At 38.0% G+C, this 19,472-nt stretch overlaps 2 protein-coding genes and 1 long non-coding RNA gene across 4 annotated transcripts in view; 2 read left to right on the top strand and 1 right to left on the bottom strand.

Annotated features, from left to right (window-relative positions):
• The window catches only part of LOC124631082 (rotatin-like), a 42,489-nt gene extending 26,208 nt beyond the window's left edge, over positions 1-16,281 (top strand). The window contains exons 24-33 of the mRNA XM_047165245.1: positions 359-587; positions 2,217-2,383; positions 3,292-3,459; positions 3,792-4,064; positions 5,919-6,097; positions 10,872-11,073; positions 11,693-11,871; positions 12,117-12,363; positions 13,910-14,013; positions 15,625-16,281. Of these exons, the coding sequence (XP_047021201.1) occupies positions 359-587; positions 2,217-2,383; positions 3,292-3,459; positions 3,792-4,064; positions 5,919-6,097; positions 10,872-11,073; positions 11,693-11,871; positions 12,117-12,363; positions 13,910-14,013; positions 15,625-15,768 (1,892 nt within the window). The 3' untranslated portion in view covers positions 15,769-16,281. The remainder of the gene's footprint in view (positions 1-358; positions 588-2,216; positions 2,384-3,291; positions 3,460-3,791; positions 4,065-5,918; positions 6,098-10,871; positions 11,074-11,692; positions 11,872-12,116; positions 12,364-13,909; positions 14,014-15,624) is intronic.
• LOC124631086 lies at positions 76-18,435 on the bottom strand. Its single transcript, XR_006984475.1, has 2 exons — positions 18,300-18,435; positions 76-551 (listed from the first exon to the last, which is right to left on the bottom strand). It is a non-coding gene; the product is annotated as an uncharacterized LOC124631086 (long non-coding RNA).
• Positions 18,435-19,472, top strand: part of LOC124631084 (inositol-trisphosphate 3-kinase homolog) — an 80,537-nt gene continuing 79,499 nt past the window's right edge. Inside the window, exon 1 of one of the 2 annotated variants that reach the window (XM_047165247.1) lies at positions 18,435-18,759. In XM_047165247.1, coding sequence (XP_047021203.1) covers positions 18,682-18,759 — 78 coding nt within the window. In that variant the 5' untranslated portion in view covers positions 18,435-18,681. The remainder of the gene's footprint in view (positions 18,760-19,472) is intronic. The other variant, XM_047165248.1, reaches the window with a different exon arrangement.

Below are 19,472 nucleotides of genomic sequence, written 5' to 3'. Positions count from 1 at the left end.
GTGAACCAAACACATGCGTAACGTATTGATTCGCAATTTATTTATCAATGATAATAAATAATAACAACGTTAAGATTAGATTATGTACCTTTTATGTAAGTATAACTGTAAGACGAGTAAATGTTAAGATCCGGAACATTGGCTTGCCTTGTTTCTTAATAGATAAGCATGCCAGTAAATGCAAACGGGAAAGCTATGCTAAATCTAAATCATATTCATGTTTCAAATATTTTAATCACTATAAATATTTAATCACTAGCGTCCTGTTATCAATTAAGTGCCTACTGATGTATAGATAGGGAACTATATTGATTATCAGTATTGTGTTTACCTAATATAGTTGAATGTTATGTTCTAGAAGCGAATGTGTCGTTAACTCTATTGGAGCGTCGGGCGGAGCTAGAGGTTCGCGCGCAGAAGGGTGTTGATGAGTACGTGTCGCCGTCGCAAGAGTTGCTGAAAGCGCGGCCGCCGCCCACCGGCGCGCTCGTCACGGCGCTCGCCAACGCACTGCACAATGTTAGCGCGTTCACACACTGCCCCGTACAAGCCTGGAACGAACGAGGATTATACAGACTCTTGTTCAGGTACCAACATTCTCAGAACACGAATGAAACCATTACAGCTTCCAAGCACCCGTTAAACAGCGGATGCACTGCAAAACTTTAGTGTTACAACTACAACGGAAATAGTTCGAAGAAATTGTGTGAAATCCTGTTGAAATTACGACTATGCACTTGTTCTCAGAAATTACCTATGTTTTATCAAAGATATTGTTATGAGAAGTGCTATAGATAGCAAGCTTCTGAGTAGCACAGGTTTAGAGAATATTTTCAAGTGGTTCCTGAAGAAGAGGGACTTCCCCAATAGTTACTCGCCTCTATGAATCTACCTACATTTTTGTTGAGTAGTAAACAAAGAAAACTATTCAAACAATACAAGACATGAGTAAGAGTTATTTATGCACTAACCACAAACATGTACTTGCCTAGCACAGAAATAGTGTTCACAAACGACAACAATAGCACAAATTGTTTTAGCGAATTAGTGTTTTTTGCAAAGAAAAAAATTGTATTAATGTTATGAGCCTGTAACATGCAATGGGCTCGGAACAAAAACATGTCTAAAGGATAAGTCTGCAGGCTTACATGATTCTGCTATCTACAGCTCAATACTTTGTGATTTGCACTCGTTAATATAATTTGATGATTGATAAAAAAAGTGGATAAAAGAAATTTTATTATTTTTTCTGTGACATTCTTGTATAATGAATTTACGTCCCTTAGGTCTATGACCAATCGTTACAAGCAGGCGAGTACAAGCTAATTAGATACGCCGTCGATCATCAAGCGTCTAAGTCGCAAAGCCATTAGAAGGTACTAATACTTCCGCCCTTTTATCGTTTGCCGCAGGTTCTATTTCTAGTAACTGCAAAGATCGCATTACAACGGTACTGAAATAATTTTAAATAGTTTATTTTTAAAACTGATATTTAATGACATATTTCTGCAATCTTGAAATCATACGATACTCTTTTTTCTGTAAAATTGTAAACATAAAGCTAACTATAAGTATTTCATATTGAAAGTAGCGGAGGATTACAATTATAATAAAGGAATAATAAATTCTTTAATAGGTACCTACGTGCAACTTGGTGCAACGTACGTCTTAACATTGTTGACTAATGAGTCGCAAGTACTAAGTAATGATAAACATTAGCCCGTGCGAATATTCGCACTTGATCGCAGGTATACATATTATGTGGTCGGTCTTAAAACCGAATTAAAATTTGTTGTTTGTCAAATTAAATACGCAGTATATAAATATTTGTCTCTTACAAATACCTATTCATTTTTCCTGAAGTAAGTCAACTGTCGCCGTAAATGGTGACGAAAATACAAAGGGTCCTTTTCCCTCACAGTAGTGGTATGTTGAAAGATGATAAAATAGTTATTGTTCAATTTCTTATATGAATGATCGATCATTCTGGTGAGGTATAATTATTCTCTAGATCTCTCTTTTGTGTTGTTTTGAGCACCATTAGTTAGACTACGAGGAAAGTGAAGGAATGTAGAAAGGCTATGAGTTTTGCGCACACACTTGGGCGCTTATTAAAAATTCTTCCTATTGATCACCCAATCAATCTATCTGATTGGCGAAAATGTACCTACTAGTATAAGGCAGCCGCTTTAATACTTTTGATATAATCTCGACAGATGTGTTTCGTGGACCGGTGATGACAATAAAGAAACATACGAAGTTCGTGGCGCGACTAGTCGGTGTCTCTTGGCTGTGACGGACTACAAATGTGTCCGTCTATCGCTCGCCATCACTAAGGACTGTCTTCACAACTTGCTAATGACTTTAACACCTCTTGGAGAAGGTGAGTTACTTTCTTTAATGAGGTGTGTTGTTCGTAATTATCTTGGGACACGAATGATGTGAGAGGAAAAGTTAAAACACCTACCTAATAGGTATCATTATTGTAACTTATCTACCCCTACCGGATACTGAACTGTGCCGGTATATGGACCCCGGTGTTTACGATTTATTCGTATTATTTACATGCAATAAGTGGTAGAAGAATTGTACAAAGTTGAATAAATCCTGTATCTATCGACTATCCTCGGAAATGTACATAAATGTTATCAGAATCTTTCCGGAATTATGACGGACTGTTTAAATATGCTGAGTTTTATCAATGTAGTCTTAGGTTTTAAAAAGAACACTTAAGGGATAGATTTCAAGGAAAACACTTAACTTTATCGTGTACTTTGGAGGAGGGATATTAATCCTCTTTGGCAAATAACGTGTGCCTTCAACAAAGAAAATATTGTTGTCTTAGGTCTTAGTTTATTGACTTGTGAATCAAGACATGAAGTTGACTTAGCAGTCGTGTATTTACCTTGATAAGCAGCATTTTTTTATAATGCTGAGTTTGATGTAGTTGGTTACTATGGGAACAAGGAACCTACATAGATATTTTATGCTATATCATTTTAATTTTCAACTCAAATTATTCGAAGAGATCTAATATGAAGCAGTTCACCCATCGATATCGTGCTCAATTATAATAATCCTTTCAGTTTTTTTCTATTGCACAATATATAATTAGTAACTGCGTCAAACAAGTCAATTAAATCGGAATGGCAAACAAGTCAATTAAGCTTTTTGATTCTATTCAAAATAAAAGCATAGAATATAACCAAATCCTATTTTAGATACAAAATTATTAGAAGACTTATTATTATTTTTGCTTAGTTACTAAAAATATATCGGTCTCTTTTGCAGGTGAGAAGGAAGAGGACTGCTTAGTTGCGCGTGCGCAGGGCATGTCACTGCTGGCCTCGTTATTGGAGGAGAAGGCAGCAGTTGACACCGTGTGGCAATTCCTCAAAGACATGCATTCCACAGACTTCTTCCATTTACTGCTGCAGTGCTTGGAAAGTGATGAAATTGGTAATTTGATGAAAATACATTGTCGTATAAAAAATGAGCTTAAGCTTTTTCTACGCGGTGCCGGTCCCAAAACCAGAAAAATATAAATAGCTTATAAAAGTATAGTTACGGCACTATTTCTATAACTGGGATTTCATCAGATTTTTTTTCTCTACGGCTGTACAGTCTGTCTTCACGATGGCGCATTTGTTGTGAAACCAACCAATACATATAAAAAAATATTTTTCCGTATACATAGGTACAACAACATCCAATTCTGTAATTGGACTTCTGTATCGTATGCCTATCAAACAATATCATACCTTCTATATATAATATCTCTAACATTACAGAACTACAAGACGCAGCACTCTACTGCCTCACTCACCTAGCACAGTCCATGTCACAAAAGAAACACGCAGACAGAACAAACGACGACACATGTTCAGAATTCTACGATAACCTAAAGTCCCCCTATTGGGAGGGACCGCAGAACCGCGGTGATGGGGACAGTGTGAGATCCAATGAATGTCAACCCGAGTACTTGGCAGAGGAAATGTTCAAAGCTTTGATAGTGCTGTACCAGAAGTTGTCGACGGAGAATAAGACGTATGAGTCTAGTGAAGGTATGGTATTTTGAATTTTAATTTGGATATATTTTAAAGAATTTATGCAGTGAGCCAGTAAGCATGAAGTGTCACCGTCATGTGAGATGGCATTTGACGGGTTCCATTTACGTATCTGGCCGAAATATGGACTCGGGACCATGAGTTTGAGGAAATAGAGACCACCTGTGTAGACAAACGTTTGTGCACTATAATATGTCCTACGTGGCTGGCTCAACTTGTTTCAGAACATCCATTGTTCCCTAATATCATTCGGATTATAATTCATCACTTCATCAGGCACTTAATTATTACACACTAGCTGATCCCGCGAACTTCGTTATCGTTTAAACCTTCCCTGGCCCTCTACAAACATTTTAAAACCAAAATGAGCCAAATCGGTTCAGCCATTCTCGAATTTTAGTAAGACTAACGAACAACAATTCATTTTTATATATAAGACTAGCTTTTGCCCGCAACTTCGTTCGCGTGGAATAGTGACTACCAGCAGATTTTTGATTTGACCAATAGATGGCGCTATATGTCCGGAATATATGTATATATATATATATTTTTTTTGTAATAAAAACTATCCTATGTCCTTTCTCAAGTTTCAAACTATGTCTGTACCAAATTTCACACAAATCGGTTCAGTAGTTTAGGCGTGAAGAAAAGACAGACAGACAGACAGACAGACAGACAGACAGACAGAGTTACTTTCGCATTTATAATATTAGTTTGGATTAAAAAAACTACTAATTTAACTGGATATATGTAGGTATAGTAGATTTAATCAACAGCACATTCCTTATACAGCTTTTGTCTTACGAAATAATAGGAACTTCATCAAAACGTAGATAAGAATAAATGAATTGCGTGTTTATTTAGTCTATTGTTGTTTATGTCCGTGTTCTAAATGATATCGGCATGCTAATTGAATCTAACATAATTCAAAATAAACTGATGTGCGCATGGACATCAACGAGTCTTGTTAGTGTTCCATTTACGTAGTACTCTAGAAATATTAATTGATAGACATCGGTAACTTACAGCTATTACATGGCAGCGACAGAATGGATCTTCTTTATGTAACGATAAATAATAAATAATCGTAGTATTTAATCTGATTTATACTGTCTGCTTACGTTCATGTTGTTGAATGACTGTAATTATATTTTCTTATGGACAAAGCTATCTATTTATAATGATGGTTATCATGTTTCATTGGTCAGTTACGTTTGACGTCTACATGTATTGGGTATACGATTTGTATTAGACTGAAAAAGGCTTTGCAGATCTTGTTATATAATTTAACTAAATAACATGGTGTTCTTAAAAATATGTATTTGTGAATCATATTCCAAAAAGAAAATAAAACGTTTTATAGTTTTGTATGAAATTAGAGCCTAGCTGTGTGGGATCATTTACCTATTTCGATAACTTTTACCTAGCCAACCATGGGTATTTAAAAACATTCTTTAAAAAATGGAATGCATCTTATGGTTATACAAAAAGTTAAACAGACGTTTGACACTTGATTAAGAAAAAAAAACCCATTCCATTCAGAATGCTCCTACACATACATGCTCTTATAATTTGATTTTAGAAACATAACTTTTTGGAACTGCACTGGCCGCCAATTTGCTGATATGATGATGGTGATGAAGATGAACTGACTCTGTAATCTGTATATACAAAAATGAAACCCGCTTTTCGTTGTCACGACATAACATGAAAACGGCTTGACTGATTTGGCTGAAAATTAGAGGGGAGGTAACTTAGACCCGGGAGAAGGTTCTAGGATAGTTTTTGTCACCATCCGGCTACGGACCGCGGGCGAAAGCTAGTATAAAGAAATAAAATTGCTCTCCACAGACGAGCGCTGGGTGCGGGTATGTTCGTGCATGGCATCCGTGCTGTCTGTGAGCGGGCGCAGCCGTCAGTATGCGGTGCACAGACGCCTGCCCGAGATGCTACTCGCTACTCTACAGGCCGTGAGGGACCATCTCACCATGCTGGGCAAGCCGCTCGATGTTATCAAGAATGCTAATCATGTTAGTGGTGTTTGTATTAATAAAAAAAAACCGGCCAAGTGCGAGTCGGACTCGTGCACGAAGGGTTCCGTAAATTACAGTTAAATCAACCTATCTCAAAAACTATAAGAGATACTTTGATCAAACCAAAAATCGTTGAAAGAGTTAATTAGCATGCATCACCTCTATTTTTTTTAGAATTTTATACCCCGTAGTTATAAAAATAGAGGGGGGGGGACATACTTTTTACGACTTTGAGAGCTGATATCTCAAAAACCGTTCACTTTAAGAAAAATGTTTTTTAGAAAACTTTATATCATTTTAAAAGACCTTTCCATTGATACCCCACACGGGTATGTACATCGAAAAAAAAAATTTCATCCCTCAGTTACATGTATGGGGGGCCCCACCCCCAATTCTTTTTTTTACTATTTAGTGTCATATTTTTGTAGCGGTTCATACAACACATATTCCCATCAAATTTCATCACTGTAGTACTTATAGTTTCCGAGTAAATCGGCTGTGACAGACGGACAGACGGACAGACGGACATGACGAAACTATAAGGGTTCCGTTTTTGCCATTTTGGCTACGGAACCCTAAAAATGGGAGCTTATGAGAGAGAATCTTCTATGAATATTTAGCTTTTTAAATGGTTAGCCAGACATCAATTTAGGTAGGTACTCCAAGTGTCCTTTTACCAAATATGTGTAAATTTTCAAAAATGTTTTGATGTAACAGAAAGGTCAAACTAATTAGTAATTAAAACTTCTTAAAATAATAATCTATACATATAATAAATCTGGAAAAAAACTGTGTCTGTACATTGAATATATTAAAAAAATAATAATTGGGTGGGGTTTAGAAACAGTAATGGAGCACAAATCCAAAAAAAAAATTCTGTCTGTATGTCTGTATGTCTGTTTGTTTGTACACGCTAATCTTCCGAACTACTGAACGGATTTCAATGATTTTTTCTTTGTTGTGTCAGTATTAAGCCTGGTCAACATATAGGCTATAATTTATCTTCGAAACTTGAAGACCTGATGCAGAACACCAACAGACCAACAAAACTATAAGAGATACAAAAATGGTGCCATGGCAAAAATTGTTTCATGTGATGAGCATTTTCAGCTGAGATAATAAATTTGAAGATCTGGAACACCTGATGTGGAACCCCAAGAGCCCAGCTTCTCTGTACCATATACAGGTATGCCGTTTTAGCAAAAGTTGTTCAATTTGATAAGCACTTTCTATTGACTTATACAAATTGAAGATCTAAAACACCTGATGTGGAACTCCAGGGGCCCAGCTAGACTATAGCATATAGAGGTACCTATGACGTTTTAGCAAAAGTTGTTCAATCTGATAAGCACTCTCTGTTGACTTATAAAAATTGAAGATGTAAAACACCTGATGTGGAAACCCAGGAGCCCAGCTAGACTATAGCTTATAAAGATATGACGTTTTAGCAAAAGCGGTTCAATCTGATAAGCACTCTCTATTTTGACGTATAAACATCGAAGATCTGGAACACCTGATGTGGAACTTCAAAAGCAATACTACACTTGAAATGTATAGAAATGAATGTTATGAAATAGGTATGGTGAATCAAAAAAAGTAATTAGTCCGTCTTTTAGATAACCCTAAAATAATGGACACGTATTTTTTCTTTTTTCCTTCTCACAAACAAATAATAACGAAGATATAACACGCTTGAATTTTGTGTTAAGTCACTGCTTAGTACAAATTTTACATACCTAGACGTGGCGTCACGAGCCCCCACTCTCCGAATTTTTTGCGTTATATATATCTCATTATTATTTTGTATGTCTCTTCCAGACCTCGGGACTACAGATTTCCGAATTTTTGGGAGGCAAACGTGAGGCCAAAGCCAACACGCTGAAGCCCTTTTGAGACAACTTTAATGAAATGGTGACACAAAACCGACAATTATCCCTTTATACACTATAGAAATGAACCCAAGGACAATCCCCGGCGAACGTCGTTAAAAAAAAGATAATCTGTGCTGTACCATTGCTAACTGTGGATGAATACTACTTGGGCTATTGTGATGGGATGCTAATGGACTAGGAATGGGGAAACTACGGGAACTATGGCACCTGCCGATGACAATGTATTAGATACATGTAAAAATGGCAGGTGGAGACTCGCCAGCTCACTTACTGGGCCCCCGGGAATCTGTAACTGAATAGCAACAAAAGGGCAACAGGGAATGAGCGGCTGAAGTGTGAGGATACCTCGGCGGATTTTAAACGCAGATTACGCGCTCCCTGTGGGTCACTTACCACGAGGCACCTATCCTCCGAGCAGGGCTACTAACCCTGCTCAAGCGACTCCACTCTGGATGGTCAAGCCAAGCCAGAGGCGTGAGACCTACCCCCGTCATGGTTCACTCCGACCGGCCGGAGATGGGGGACAGTATACTCTCCCTGGAGAACTCAGTATATATGCCCCGCGGGGTCGCTACTCCCCGTCATCAGCCTCAGATGTCCGGCGATGCTTATATCTCATTATTATTGTCGTTATTATCTCAAGAGCCTTTGTCCCAATTATGTTAGGGTCGACTTCCAGTCACGATGCAACTGAGTACCAGTGTTTTAAAAGGAGCGACTGCCTATTTGACCTCCACAACCCGGTTAACCGCTCAACCCAACACCCCTCAGTAAAACTGGTCAGACTTACTGGCTTCTGACTACCCATAACGACTGCCAAGAATGTTCAATGACAGCCGGAACCTACAGTTTAACATCCCCTCCAAATAACGGTCATTGGTATCCAAAATATACGTACTGCTTCAAGCATTCTTATGTATTACTATATGCTGACGACATGAAGGTTCATAAAATTATACGTGGCATCTCTGATACTCAGCAGTTGCAAGCTGATCTTAATAGATTTGAGGAGTACTGCGCACGTAATCTGCTACAGCTAAACGTGTCTAAATGCTTCCATATGACCTTCACGCGTCAGAAGTCTACGGTGAATGCAACCTATACTCTTAACCAACACGCTTTATGTAAAGTTGACAGTATCAGGGATTTAGGCATTATACAAGATAGCAAATTACTATTTGATCAACACATTGAGGGTATTGTAAAAAAAGCTGCGAAAGCATTAGGGTTTATAATTAGAGCCTCAGCCTGTTTCCGTTCTCTGAAACCAATCAAGGTTTTATATTGTTCGTTCGTACGCAGTCACTTGGAGTATGCATCTCAAGTCTGGAACCCTCAATATGAGATCTATAAGCTGCGTATTGAGGGTATCCAGAAAAAGTTCCTTAGATATCTCGATTACAAAGCGCACCGAATATCTATAGGTTATGTGCAACGATGTAAGAAATACCATTTTTTACCACTAGATTACAGGCGGCTCATCAATGATATATGTTTCTTAACGAAGATAGCGAATGGATCGATTGACTGCTCTGAGCTCGTTTCAAAACTTGAATTTAAAGCTAACCTTATTGGGTTGCGATGGAGGCCATTACTGAGTGTGCCTTCCACCTCCACTAATTATAGGCGTAATGCTTACCTTATTAGAAGCGCTCGTTGCTTTAATGAATTATCTCGTGAGCATGATATTGACTTATTTTGCACTAAAACGAAAGTAGCAAGGAAACTTTTAGCTAAATCATTTTTTGGGAATGAAGCACTGTCTGGTGGTACTCAAATACACACGTAGCAAATAAATAATATTAATAATTAAAAAAAAAAAGAAAAAACACATTCAGGCATTACAATAGTTCATCGTTAATATTATATATCTGTGGAGGCTTGTTATTAGCAACTGGAAAATATATTTTTGTTACATATTATGTTATTAGTCTGTAAGCCTTCTTAAAATAAAATAAAATAAAATAAAATAAAAAGTATATACGAACTTAGAAAAGTTGCATTGGCAGGTACTTGCCAGACCTGGAATCAAAGACGCACGCTCATACTTGAGAGATTGGTTCTCTACCCACTAAACCACCACGACTTCCACTAAGTCATCACGACTTTGTCATCTCAGTAACATGTAATGTTTTTTTACGTAATAATGCGTGTAATATTTTTGCCACACACAATTTAAATGCGGACTAATAAGAATCACTACTTTTATCCCTATGGTCACGTCCATTGCGGTTCAGTTCTCAGCGTTTTGTTTAGTCTGCTGTGCTTTTGCCGTTAAAGTACAAAAATTAAATATATGGAACATTTCTAATGGCTATGCGTATTCCGTTGTTTTCAAGTCAATTTTTCAAGTTCAAGTGATTTTCCTGACCCCGTAGTCGCTGGCATAAAGGACAGGATCCGCGTACGAAGTCGCGGGCAGAAGCTAGTAATAAATAAAACAGCTAAACTTTTCATGAAACTATTTAGCATGAAACTAAACCTTTCAAACTAAAAATATGCAATGTAAAAACTACATTTATAATTATTTTTGTGCTTTCTTAGAGATCAATTTATGGTGAGTTAATTATTCTTATAAAATCAGACCAGTTCAATGAACTTATATATTTTCATCTTGTGAATAAGCAATGGACATATGTTGACAATGACCCTTATAAAAATCATTACCATACCCCGCACGTCATACAACAAAACAAGTGTAAATTTTGGTCCACTTTCGCCTTCTTTAACTGCTTAATAATTTTAGTTCACATAAATATTTCCCTTGAGACCATTTAAAGGAAAAACATTATTTCATATATTTAATTCATTTAACGTGCGATTTAATCATACATAATGCAGGTATGTGTTCGAAATACATAATGTTTTGTTTTATTCAGAACCCTGTGCTGCGTACATTGGCCTGGCTCTTGATCGTCATTGATTGCCTGATGCTGGAGTGTCAACCGGCTAAGGAAAACTTCGTGGACAACAACTTGACGGTCTCATTGAATAGACTGTGGCCCTGGTGTATGATGACCGATCAACTGCGACATGCTGTCATGCATCTCATCTATACGTTCACTAACGATTGTCCGAAAGGTATTTTGTTTTTTTTTTTTTTTAATTACTAGAACTGTACTAATATTATAAAGAGGTAAAATTTGTAAGTTTGGGATGAGGAGGTAATCTTTGGAATTGCTGGACGGATTTCAAAAATTCTTTCACTGAATATACAATGTTCCTAAGTGCTACAGGCAATATTTTATCCCGGTACATGCAGTAGTTCCCACGGGATGCACACGAACCCGTGGAAAAACGTCTAGTAATATATAAAAGGGAACATTGTTTCGTTTGTTTGTACCTGAGGCCGCAAATTCAGTATGGTGGGGCGTGCAACAGGGCGTGATGTGACGTGATGTCATTTACTTTTGAATGACGGCCTCTGATTGGTCCACAAACCTGGCCGCCCCGCTGGAACTCAGGCTCCAACGAAAACTGGTAGCGTGCTCACTCAAACGCTCTGTTCGAATTTAGAACGGTGGTCCCGAATTTGCCGCTCTCTAAGCTCCGAAACTACTGAAAACGGATTTGTGAATTTAATGTGGCCTAGAATGGTTATGGATTTACCGGCTACCTCGTACTAGGTTTTAGATCGGAAAAAATATTCTAGACCTAGGTAACAAATTGAATGTAACATTGTTGCTATCGTTGTTATCAGCATGGGGCGCGATGTGCGCGTGTGTGGGCACACGCACGCTGGCGGCGGAGGTGTGTGCGCTGTGCGCGCGCGAGGCGGCGCTGTGCTCGCCGTCGCGCTCGCCCGCGCTGCTGCTGCTGTGTCTGCACGCGCTGCGCCGCCTCGTGCCGCACCACCACTGCAGGACTATACTGCTCAAGGTACCACTTTGACTGCAGAAAACCTTATATTCCTGACAAAAAAATTGCGTCAAAATTATAATATTTTTTTTTCTATCTAAAAATAAAAATAACGATGTTATGTCCACAGAGAGTACAGGATTATTTTACTATATTGCCCATGCGCAAGGCGGTAATTACTAGCTTCGGAGAGGAAAACGAGAACTGAACCTGCCCCAACAGTGGTCTATAAACGAAGCCATCTAAAATATGTGCGATGTGTCCAGAGCGAGGTGATATCGGGCATGTACCGGCTCTGCATCCGCGCTCGCGTGCGCGGCGCGGGCGCGGCGGCGGCGGGCTGGGCGCGCCTCATGGAGCGCGCGGCGCGCCACGCGGAGGGCGGCGCGGCGCTGCTGGCGCTGGCGCCCGCGTCGGCGCCGCTGTGCGCGCTGCCGGGGGCTGCTCGCGCCAAGCTCATGCCGGCCCTCGCGCATGCCGCGCACCACCATCGCAACACCTTCCTGCAGTCTGGTATAGATAGTTCAACTCAGATTTGCGCGCGGCCCTATGTGTGCGTCGGCTTGTAAATATACAACTTTCATTCGTGTGACAGTGACGTCGTCCGAGCATGACGTGTTCTTATCGCTTTTTGTTATGGGTACAGTCGTTTACGAAAATGTCTAGTTCTTCACGGAGAAAATGTTTAAGGAGTCAGGTAGCGTTTCAAAAAATGAAACAACATTCAAAGCTTTTTATTATTACATTTTACAGTTTTTCATTATTTTCTCATAAGTTTTTTCAAATTGACGTTGACAGTATCTAAGAAATAAATGAGGTGAAATATCTAAGATGAATTAAATACTCCTTACATATTTTCTAGATCTCGGGGTACGCGGACAATAAATAAAAGTGGACTAAGAATGTAAAAAGACGTATAATCTAGTATAATAATGTAAACAAAATGTGTGGGGAATTTTAAAAAATAATATTGCTTCGCACAATGTCGACCAAAATAAGACGGAAATAATGAAACTCATAAATGAACGTTTAAGTCATATTGATGAAGGGATGTTGGGTAATACTTGTCGACATGTACAAAAGAAAAAAGAAAAATACTATAGACATTTTGACATGGAGTCAAAATTTATAATTTACCTCGGTGAGAGTAGCGAATCCGAAAATTCATCATTTGATTTTTCAAGTAGCGATTCAGAATCATTATAAATAAATAAACATTAAATTACGTAATAACTGATTTTCTTTAAACAGCCGTAACCCCTAAATAACTGTATTTGTACCCGACTGTACCTCTTGTCACGCACACAAAGTCACTGTGTATGTACAAGGGTTACCCACACATAAGGCCGCGCGCAAGACTGAGTTGAACTTACTATAACTATATATCTCAACCACGGAGAACGATGACGAGCGGGGAAACTCTTCTAAGTAACGCGCCAAAATGCGGCTGTTCGCTTGAAGAGGAACGGTACTAGTTCCGCCCACATAAACCTTCTGTGGAACCCTCCAATTTTTTATTAAATAAAATCAACAATCAATCAAGACCCATCTTTGACAGATTGGTTTTGACTTGAAAAGAAGCCCCAAACGCCTCATTATAGTTCGGCCATTCAGAGAATGCGTTCCTGACACGTCGCGATTGAACTGACGACGTAACTACATTCATTGATTATTGATATAATAATGTTGTTTTAATGCTCCTCAATTGTTAAAACGGTAAACAACCAGCAAAAATATTTTTATCGTAACTGCAACGCCATTGCAAAGTTACGTCGTCAGTTCAATCGCGACGTGTCAGGAACGCATTCTCTGAATGGCCGAACTATAGTTCCAGTAAGTGCTCGTTTTGGTCACTTTTAAAGCAAGTAGGGTTACCTGCTTTATGACATCTCCACTCATCTTTTTACGGCAAGTTTTTGTAACTTTTCCAATAAGCAATGTCAATGCATGAATTCAACGTGGTTAAACCCTAGAAATATAAATATTACCAGTACGAAATAGTAGGCCCTCTTCCACATTCATTACAGAGATGAGTTACAATTTGATCATTATATTACAGCGGAATTACTAGAACTGATGGCGGGCACACTCCTGGCTGGTGATACTGCGGAGGTGGTGTCGGCCGCCCGCGCCGTCTGGGCTTTGGCTGCTAATAATCACAAAGTAAGATTTTTATAGTTGTTTTTAGTGTATTACTACTTGTTTCAAAGTATAGTCCTGCTGTATGATCTGTATTATAAGCTGTGTCTGCGCAAATGCTTGTGCACTATAATATGTTCTGCGCAGCTGGCTGATCTCCTTGAATGGGTACAGCCGCCGTGGCCGAAATCGGCCGTGAACGCCATTATTATCTGCTGTATTGTAAATCTGGCTTCTGAAGGAAGACTAAAATTATGTCTCAGACAGGATATACTCAAAATTTTTTGTCGACTATGAAATAAAAACTGGCTAGGAAGTAAAATTTTACCTCACTTCACTGTACAGCTGTTGCACACTAGCGTGTACTGCTTGGGATGATTACGCTTTTACAAGCGCGTTTTATACCCCAACACCTTTATAGCCAAGGATTTGTATGCCGCCACTACGGGTGCAATTCGCCTTCCAAAATTAAAATTAGTAGCATGCCATTAACCTGGTAAGGCGAAGAAGCACGTTTTGAGGGTTATCACTACAAATGGTACTTGTCTATTGAAAACGTTGATACAAAAAGTGAATTCGAAAAATGTCGAATGTAGATGCACGTATGACAATACAACGTATACAAATTGTATGCTGGCGCATGCAGGTAACCGCTCATGCAATTACGTGTCTACTTAAAGTGTAATATTTTTGCATAACGAATATTAGACCAAAGGGGGCTGATATAATACGTCAGTTTCTTTTGCAATAACATAAATCTTCTGCAACGAATAAAACTAAAAAGTTCATAATTTGAATAAAAATTACTAGTGTTTTCTAAATTCCATTCTGTCTAATGTTCATAAATCTTACTGATATTAAAATAAATGTATCGTACATTCACATCACGTCATTATATAACTTAAATATTTGAGAGGTCATAAAATATATTTTTATGATTTCAAATGTAAAGATCTTCTGATAAGATAATTTTTGCGTCTACATAGATTCTAGATTTTGATTAATTTACATTGCTTCGAAGGATCAATTACATTATATATGCGGATTATTATCAGTTTATTTATCTCCAGTTTCAAATTGTATAATATTTATTTGACTCCTTAATAGTTTATATGTTAATTTGATTATGAAAGTGTTTATCTGAGAGATATCATAAACAGATAAGTGACCAAAGTCACAATGTTTCATAACGTGTTCCACTTGTTGTAATGAGTTATCTGATCAGGAATAATTTCCCCGTTAATCCATTGCCTTTTAAATGTCATCTGAATATGTATTGGATAAACATAAAATTGGATATAAATCAATAAGTAGCCTCAATTACAAAATCATTTTTTTTATTACCAAGTCCTGGGTTTATCGGGTGTTTCAATGTTTAAAAATATCTTTTGGATTGAACTATCGCAATTTCAAGTTTATAGCCTCAGATTTTGAAAGTCAATAATGAATAGAAGAATATTAAACATGGCGACAAAGTATGTGCAGATTATTAAATATTTACTTCTTTCGAATCGTTTTGTACCATAATTCCCATATATACACACATATTTCGGACAAATGAACGTTACATTTCACTGATCAATTGTTTTCACATTATGTCAGTGCTCAATTGTTTACATATCTTTATTTCTGTAGGCCAAGCTGGTGTTGCGGAGTGCTGGAGTGGCATCAGCGGTGCATACGACCCTGCAGCGGTTGCAGCGCTCACAGAAAGACCTCGCCACACAGCAGGCGTTGCAGCTGCTTACTTATACAAATACCGTGCTGCAAACCACTTGACTGATTCCTGTTCTCAACAGAAATATTTATTTGTCGTCATGCCTTATCAGATCTGAGAAAATATGGTTCCAGCATATCCCACCGCATATTGTAATATAAATTACTTCATACAGGTTAAAAAAATACAGTTATTAATATCGCATTTATGACCAGACCATCACCCCAAAATACCTTCTTAAGGTGGCTTAAGATGGCAAACATAAGCCAAAATTATATTCGCTTGTAATGCTGTAACTTACCCAAGTCATATGATTCTGATAATAGAGTTTGTGAATTTTACTATGTTTTTATACGTTAATCTCGTGTTTGCATTTAATGATTTGGTTGTTATGTTAAGTCATATGACTCGATCGAGTCTAAGTTGTTCTACTGATACAGTCAAATGAAATGAAGTATGTGTTAATTAACAAAACAGTATTAGGAAATTGTTTGTGATAATTAGTGGGACCCGCATTTGGAAACATTGAATGTATTTAAATGGTAAGTATGTTGAAATAAATGGTTTTGAATTTATTTTGTTTTTTAAATGTGTTCAAAGGATCATCCATGATTATTTGTTTATGTTATGACCTGCATAACTGCATCTCTAACGAGTTATTATGTTAACACCACAATATTTGCATCCGGCTATACTGGAAGCCAATACAAAAAGTTAGAAAAGGCGAGACAAATGATGAAGTGAAGAACGTATTTCCCCTTGTATAAAAAGAACTATAAGAGACGTTATTAGAATTCCATGAAGATAAAAGGGTTGTGTAAGAGGCGTCTCCATTCGTTTATATTCGAGGCTTTTGTATTATGGCGGCTAGTTTGGGTACTTTATTGACTTGGATTGAATAAATCCTAACTAATATTATAAATGAGAAAGTAACTCTGTCTGTCTGTCTGTCTGTCTTTCTGTCTGTCTGTCCGTCTGTCTTTTCTTCACGCCTAAACTACTGAATCGATTTGTGTGAAATTTGGTACAGATATAGTTTGAAACTTGAGAAAGGACATAGGATAGTTTTTATTACAAAAAAATATAAAAATAAAATTTATTCCGGACATATAGCGCTACCTATTGGTCAAACCAAAAATCTACCGGAAGTTACTATTCCACGCGAAAGGAGTCGCGGGCAAAAGCTAGTATGCAATAAATAATAACCTAAACTGTTATTATAGTGAAAGCAGATTACTATCTTTAAATTATGTCCGTCTGCTTTCTCTAAATAATTTACAACCGCAAACATTCTAATAATAGCTTTTCATTAATTAGAAAAACAAATCATATATGTATAAGAATATATACCTAAGAATAAACAAAATGGTGCGTGGTAAGTACAGTTGATATCTACCTCGATTCGATTGATTTGTATATCGTTATAAAACGATAACACATGAGAGATAGATAAGATATTGAATTAATTAAGTACCTCCGGTTAATCACCTAAACGGCTCATTAGATATGCAAGTAAACAATACAAGTACATGAATTGAACTACATTGATGATTAATTAGTAAAGCATGACATTCGTTTAACACTAAAATGGTAATTAATATTTTGTGTTGCGTAGGTAGTTCATTTATTTATTTGCATTATTTAACGAAAAATATAAGATTCATATAAACAAAAAAGTGTTGTTGGTTTCGCTTCCCTCGCTCCTCAGTTTCGCCCATTGCTTACGCATTGTTCATACCGGAACAAAATTCATACACCCTTGACGTACTTATTATTAGATTTGGGATACTCAGTCTCAGTACTGTTCTTTTTAACAATGAAGGGGTGAATGCGATTTTCTTTCTGAAACCATGATATAATATGCAGATAGTCGTTTCCATTCCCTGTCAGTTAATTTCAAAATTTGGCCAAAGCACCCTAGCAAAATTCGCTTTATTTGAATGATATAAGGTGCAGTTGGTTGTGCATAACTGGCCGGCAGGTGCGGCATATCATACTATGTGGAGGGGCTTCATGCCGACATGGGTTTAAGGCGACGTCTGTGTAGGCCTAGTTGTGTCGTAGGCTTTGAACTCAAACTGACCTTTGTAGCCAACGCTCGCGGCCGAAAGTGTTATTTTGTATGCCATAGAGAAATAATCAGCTCGTGACCAAACAAGAAGTGAACAATTAAACAAACATCTACCATTTTTCCTGTTTATAGCTTTAGTACCTACCTACCCATGATAGTGATAATTGAACTGCTACAGTGCTTTATATGGGTGCGAATAATGTTATTGTGTCTTCCTATTATTCGGTTGAGTTAAAATTATTTGTATTTAGTACTCAGTCAGTAAGTGTGACAGAAGCATTAAAAGCGTTCGTTAAATATCAAAAACTTTACAAAAGCCGGAAATTGATTCATAAAATCATTCTCAATGATAATAGCTAATTTTTCGGTAGCTTAAACGTATAAAGTTGAATCAGAAGATAATATATTAACAATGTCCATTGTGTACTTGCAGCACTAAGTCCATGTGCAGCGACTTCAATTGTTTATTTATTGAACATTGTGTAGGTACTAAAGTTTAATAATGGAATGAGGAGCGCTTACCCGCAGTCTCCAGTGTTAAAACTGACAACAAATACACACGTCTCGTATAACCAGTCACAACGCGGCCGGTTCCGCGATAAGGTTCGCTGTCGATAGCGCACAATCGGCGCACACGGTGACCAACACTAATTTTACGGGAAGTTTACGTTATTCATTATCGGCATAAGGAGCGATAATCCGCGTTTGTTAGGCGCCGGCTTCGTGCCGATGCGTTCACGCGGCCTCCCTCCGTGTCTGCGCTCATGTCGCACTCCGCATCCGCCACGCGCTGATCAATAAGGAATAATGAGTCAACGGGACCCCCGGCGCCGGACATATCGCGTCATAGTTCATAGTGTTTGTGTGCTCCAGCCCAGTGTCAGTGTAGTGAAAACGCGAGGAGATGTCATCGGTGCAGTTCAACTTTCCGCCGGAGAGTTACTCAGCAGTTTACACCTCTGATGGAACAACGAATGCCAATGTGAGTACCGGTGAGTGGCGAGAGGCGTCGTTATCACAGGGCGACGCTGCGGCGTGCGTGTGCACACTGACAAGGCCGCGACGGCGCACACTGGTGCATTCAACTCGTTTTGCAAAACACAATCTATATTTCTAGTTCTGCGAGCGTCGTATCACGCGGGCTCTTGTCAGGGCGAGCCACCTAACTAGCCGTGCAGCGTCTCGCAGGTGCTGCGAAGCCGTGTGATCATTTAACAACGACACATTTACATTGTAATATGGTTTATGAGGGCATTTATCCTTTTATACGCGTCTATACCATTGAACTAATTACATCTTGTTAAAATCGAGACCTAAATTCACATTGGTCTGAGGAATTTACTTATTTCTGGTGCACCCACTAGAAAACACTAAATGAAATTACTGAATTTGAACTTGTCTACCCTCACATGATTTAGTATCAAGTTGTACATTGTTGTTACTAAAAGCTTGATAAGTTACTTTGTTGCAGGCTTTGTTGTCTCGTCTTCGCTGTCGGCTTGGAACTGAACTTTGATTTAGCCTTACGTTTCTAAATTACGTTTTGTGTAATAAATGAATGGCAAGAGCAGAAACATCTTTAAGTTAATTTTAGGAAGAGGTCAAAAACGCCTTTATAAAATTGCTCCTGGTTGGCTGCTTTTGGGTTGGTTAATCCGTTCCGTTTGAATATTTCATAACAAGGCAAAAAATAAA

The sequence above is a fragment of the Helicoverpa zea genome, chromosome 6 (assembly GCF_022581195.2).
Source record: "Helicoverpa zea isolate HzStark_Cry1AcR chromosome 6, ilHelZeax1.1, whole genome shotgun sequence".
NCBI classification, from domain to species: Eukaryota; Metazoa; Arthropoda; class Insecta; order Lepidoptera; family Noctuidae; genus Helicoverpa; species Helicoverpa zea.
The sequence above is the reverse complement of the archived record's forward strand: the minus strand, read 5'-3'. Positions and strand labels throughout refer to the sequence as shown.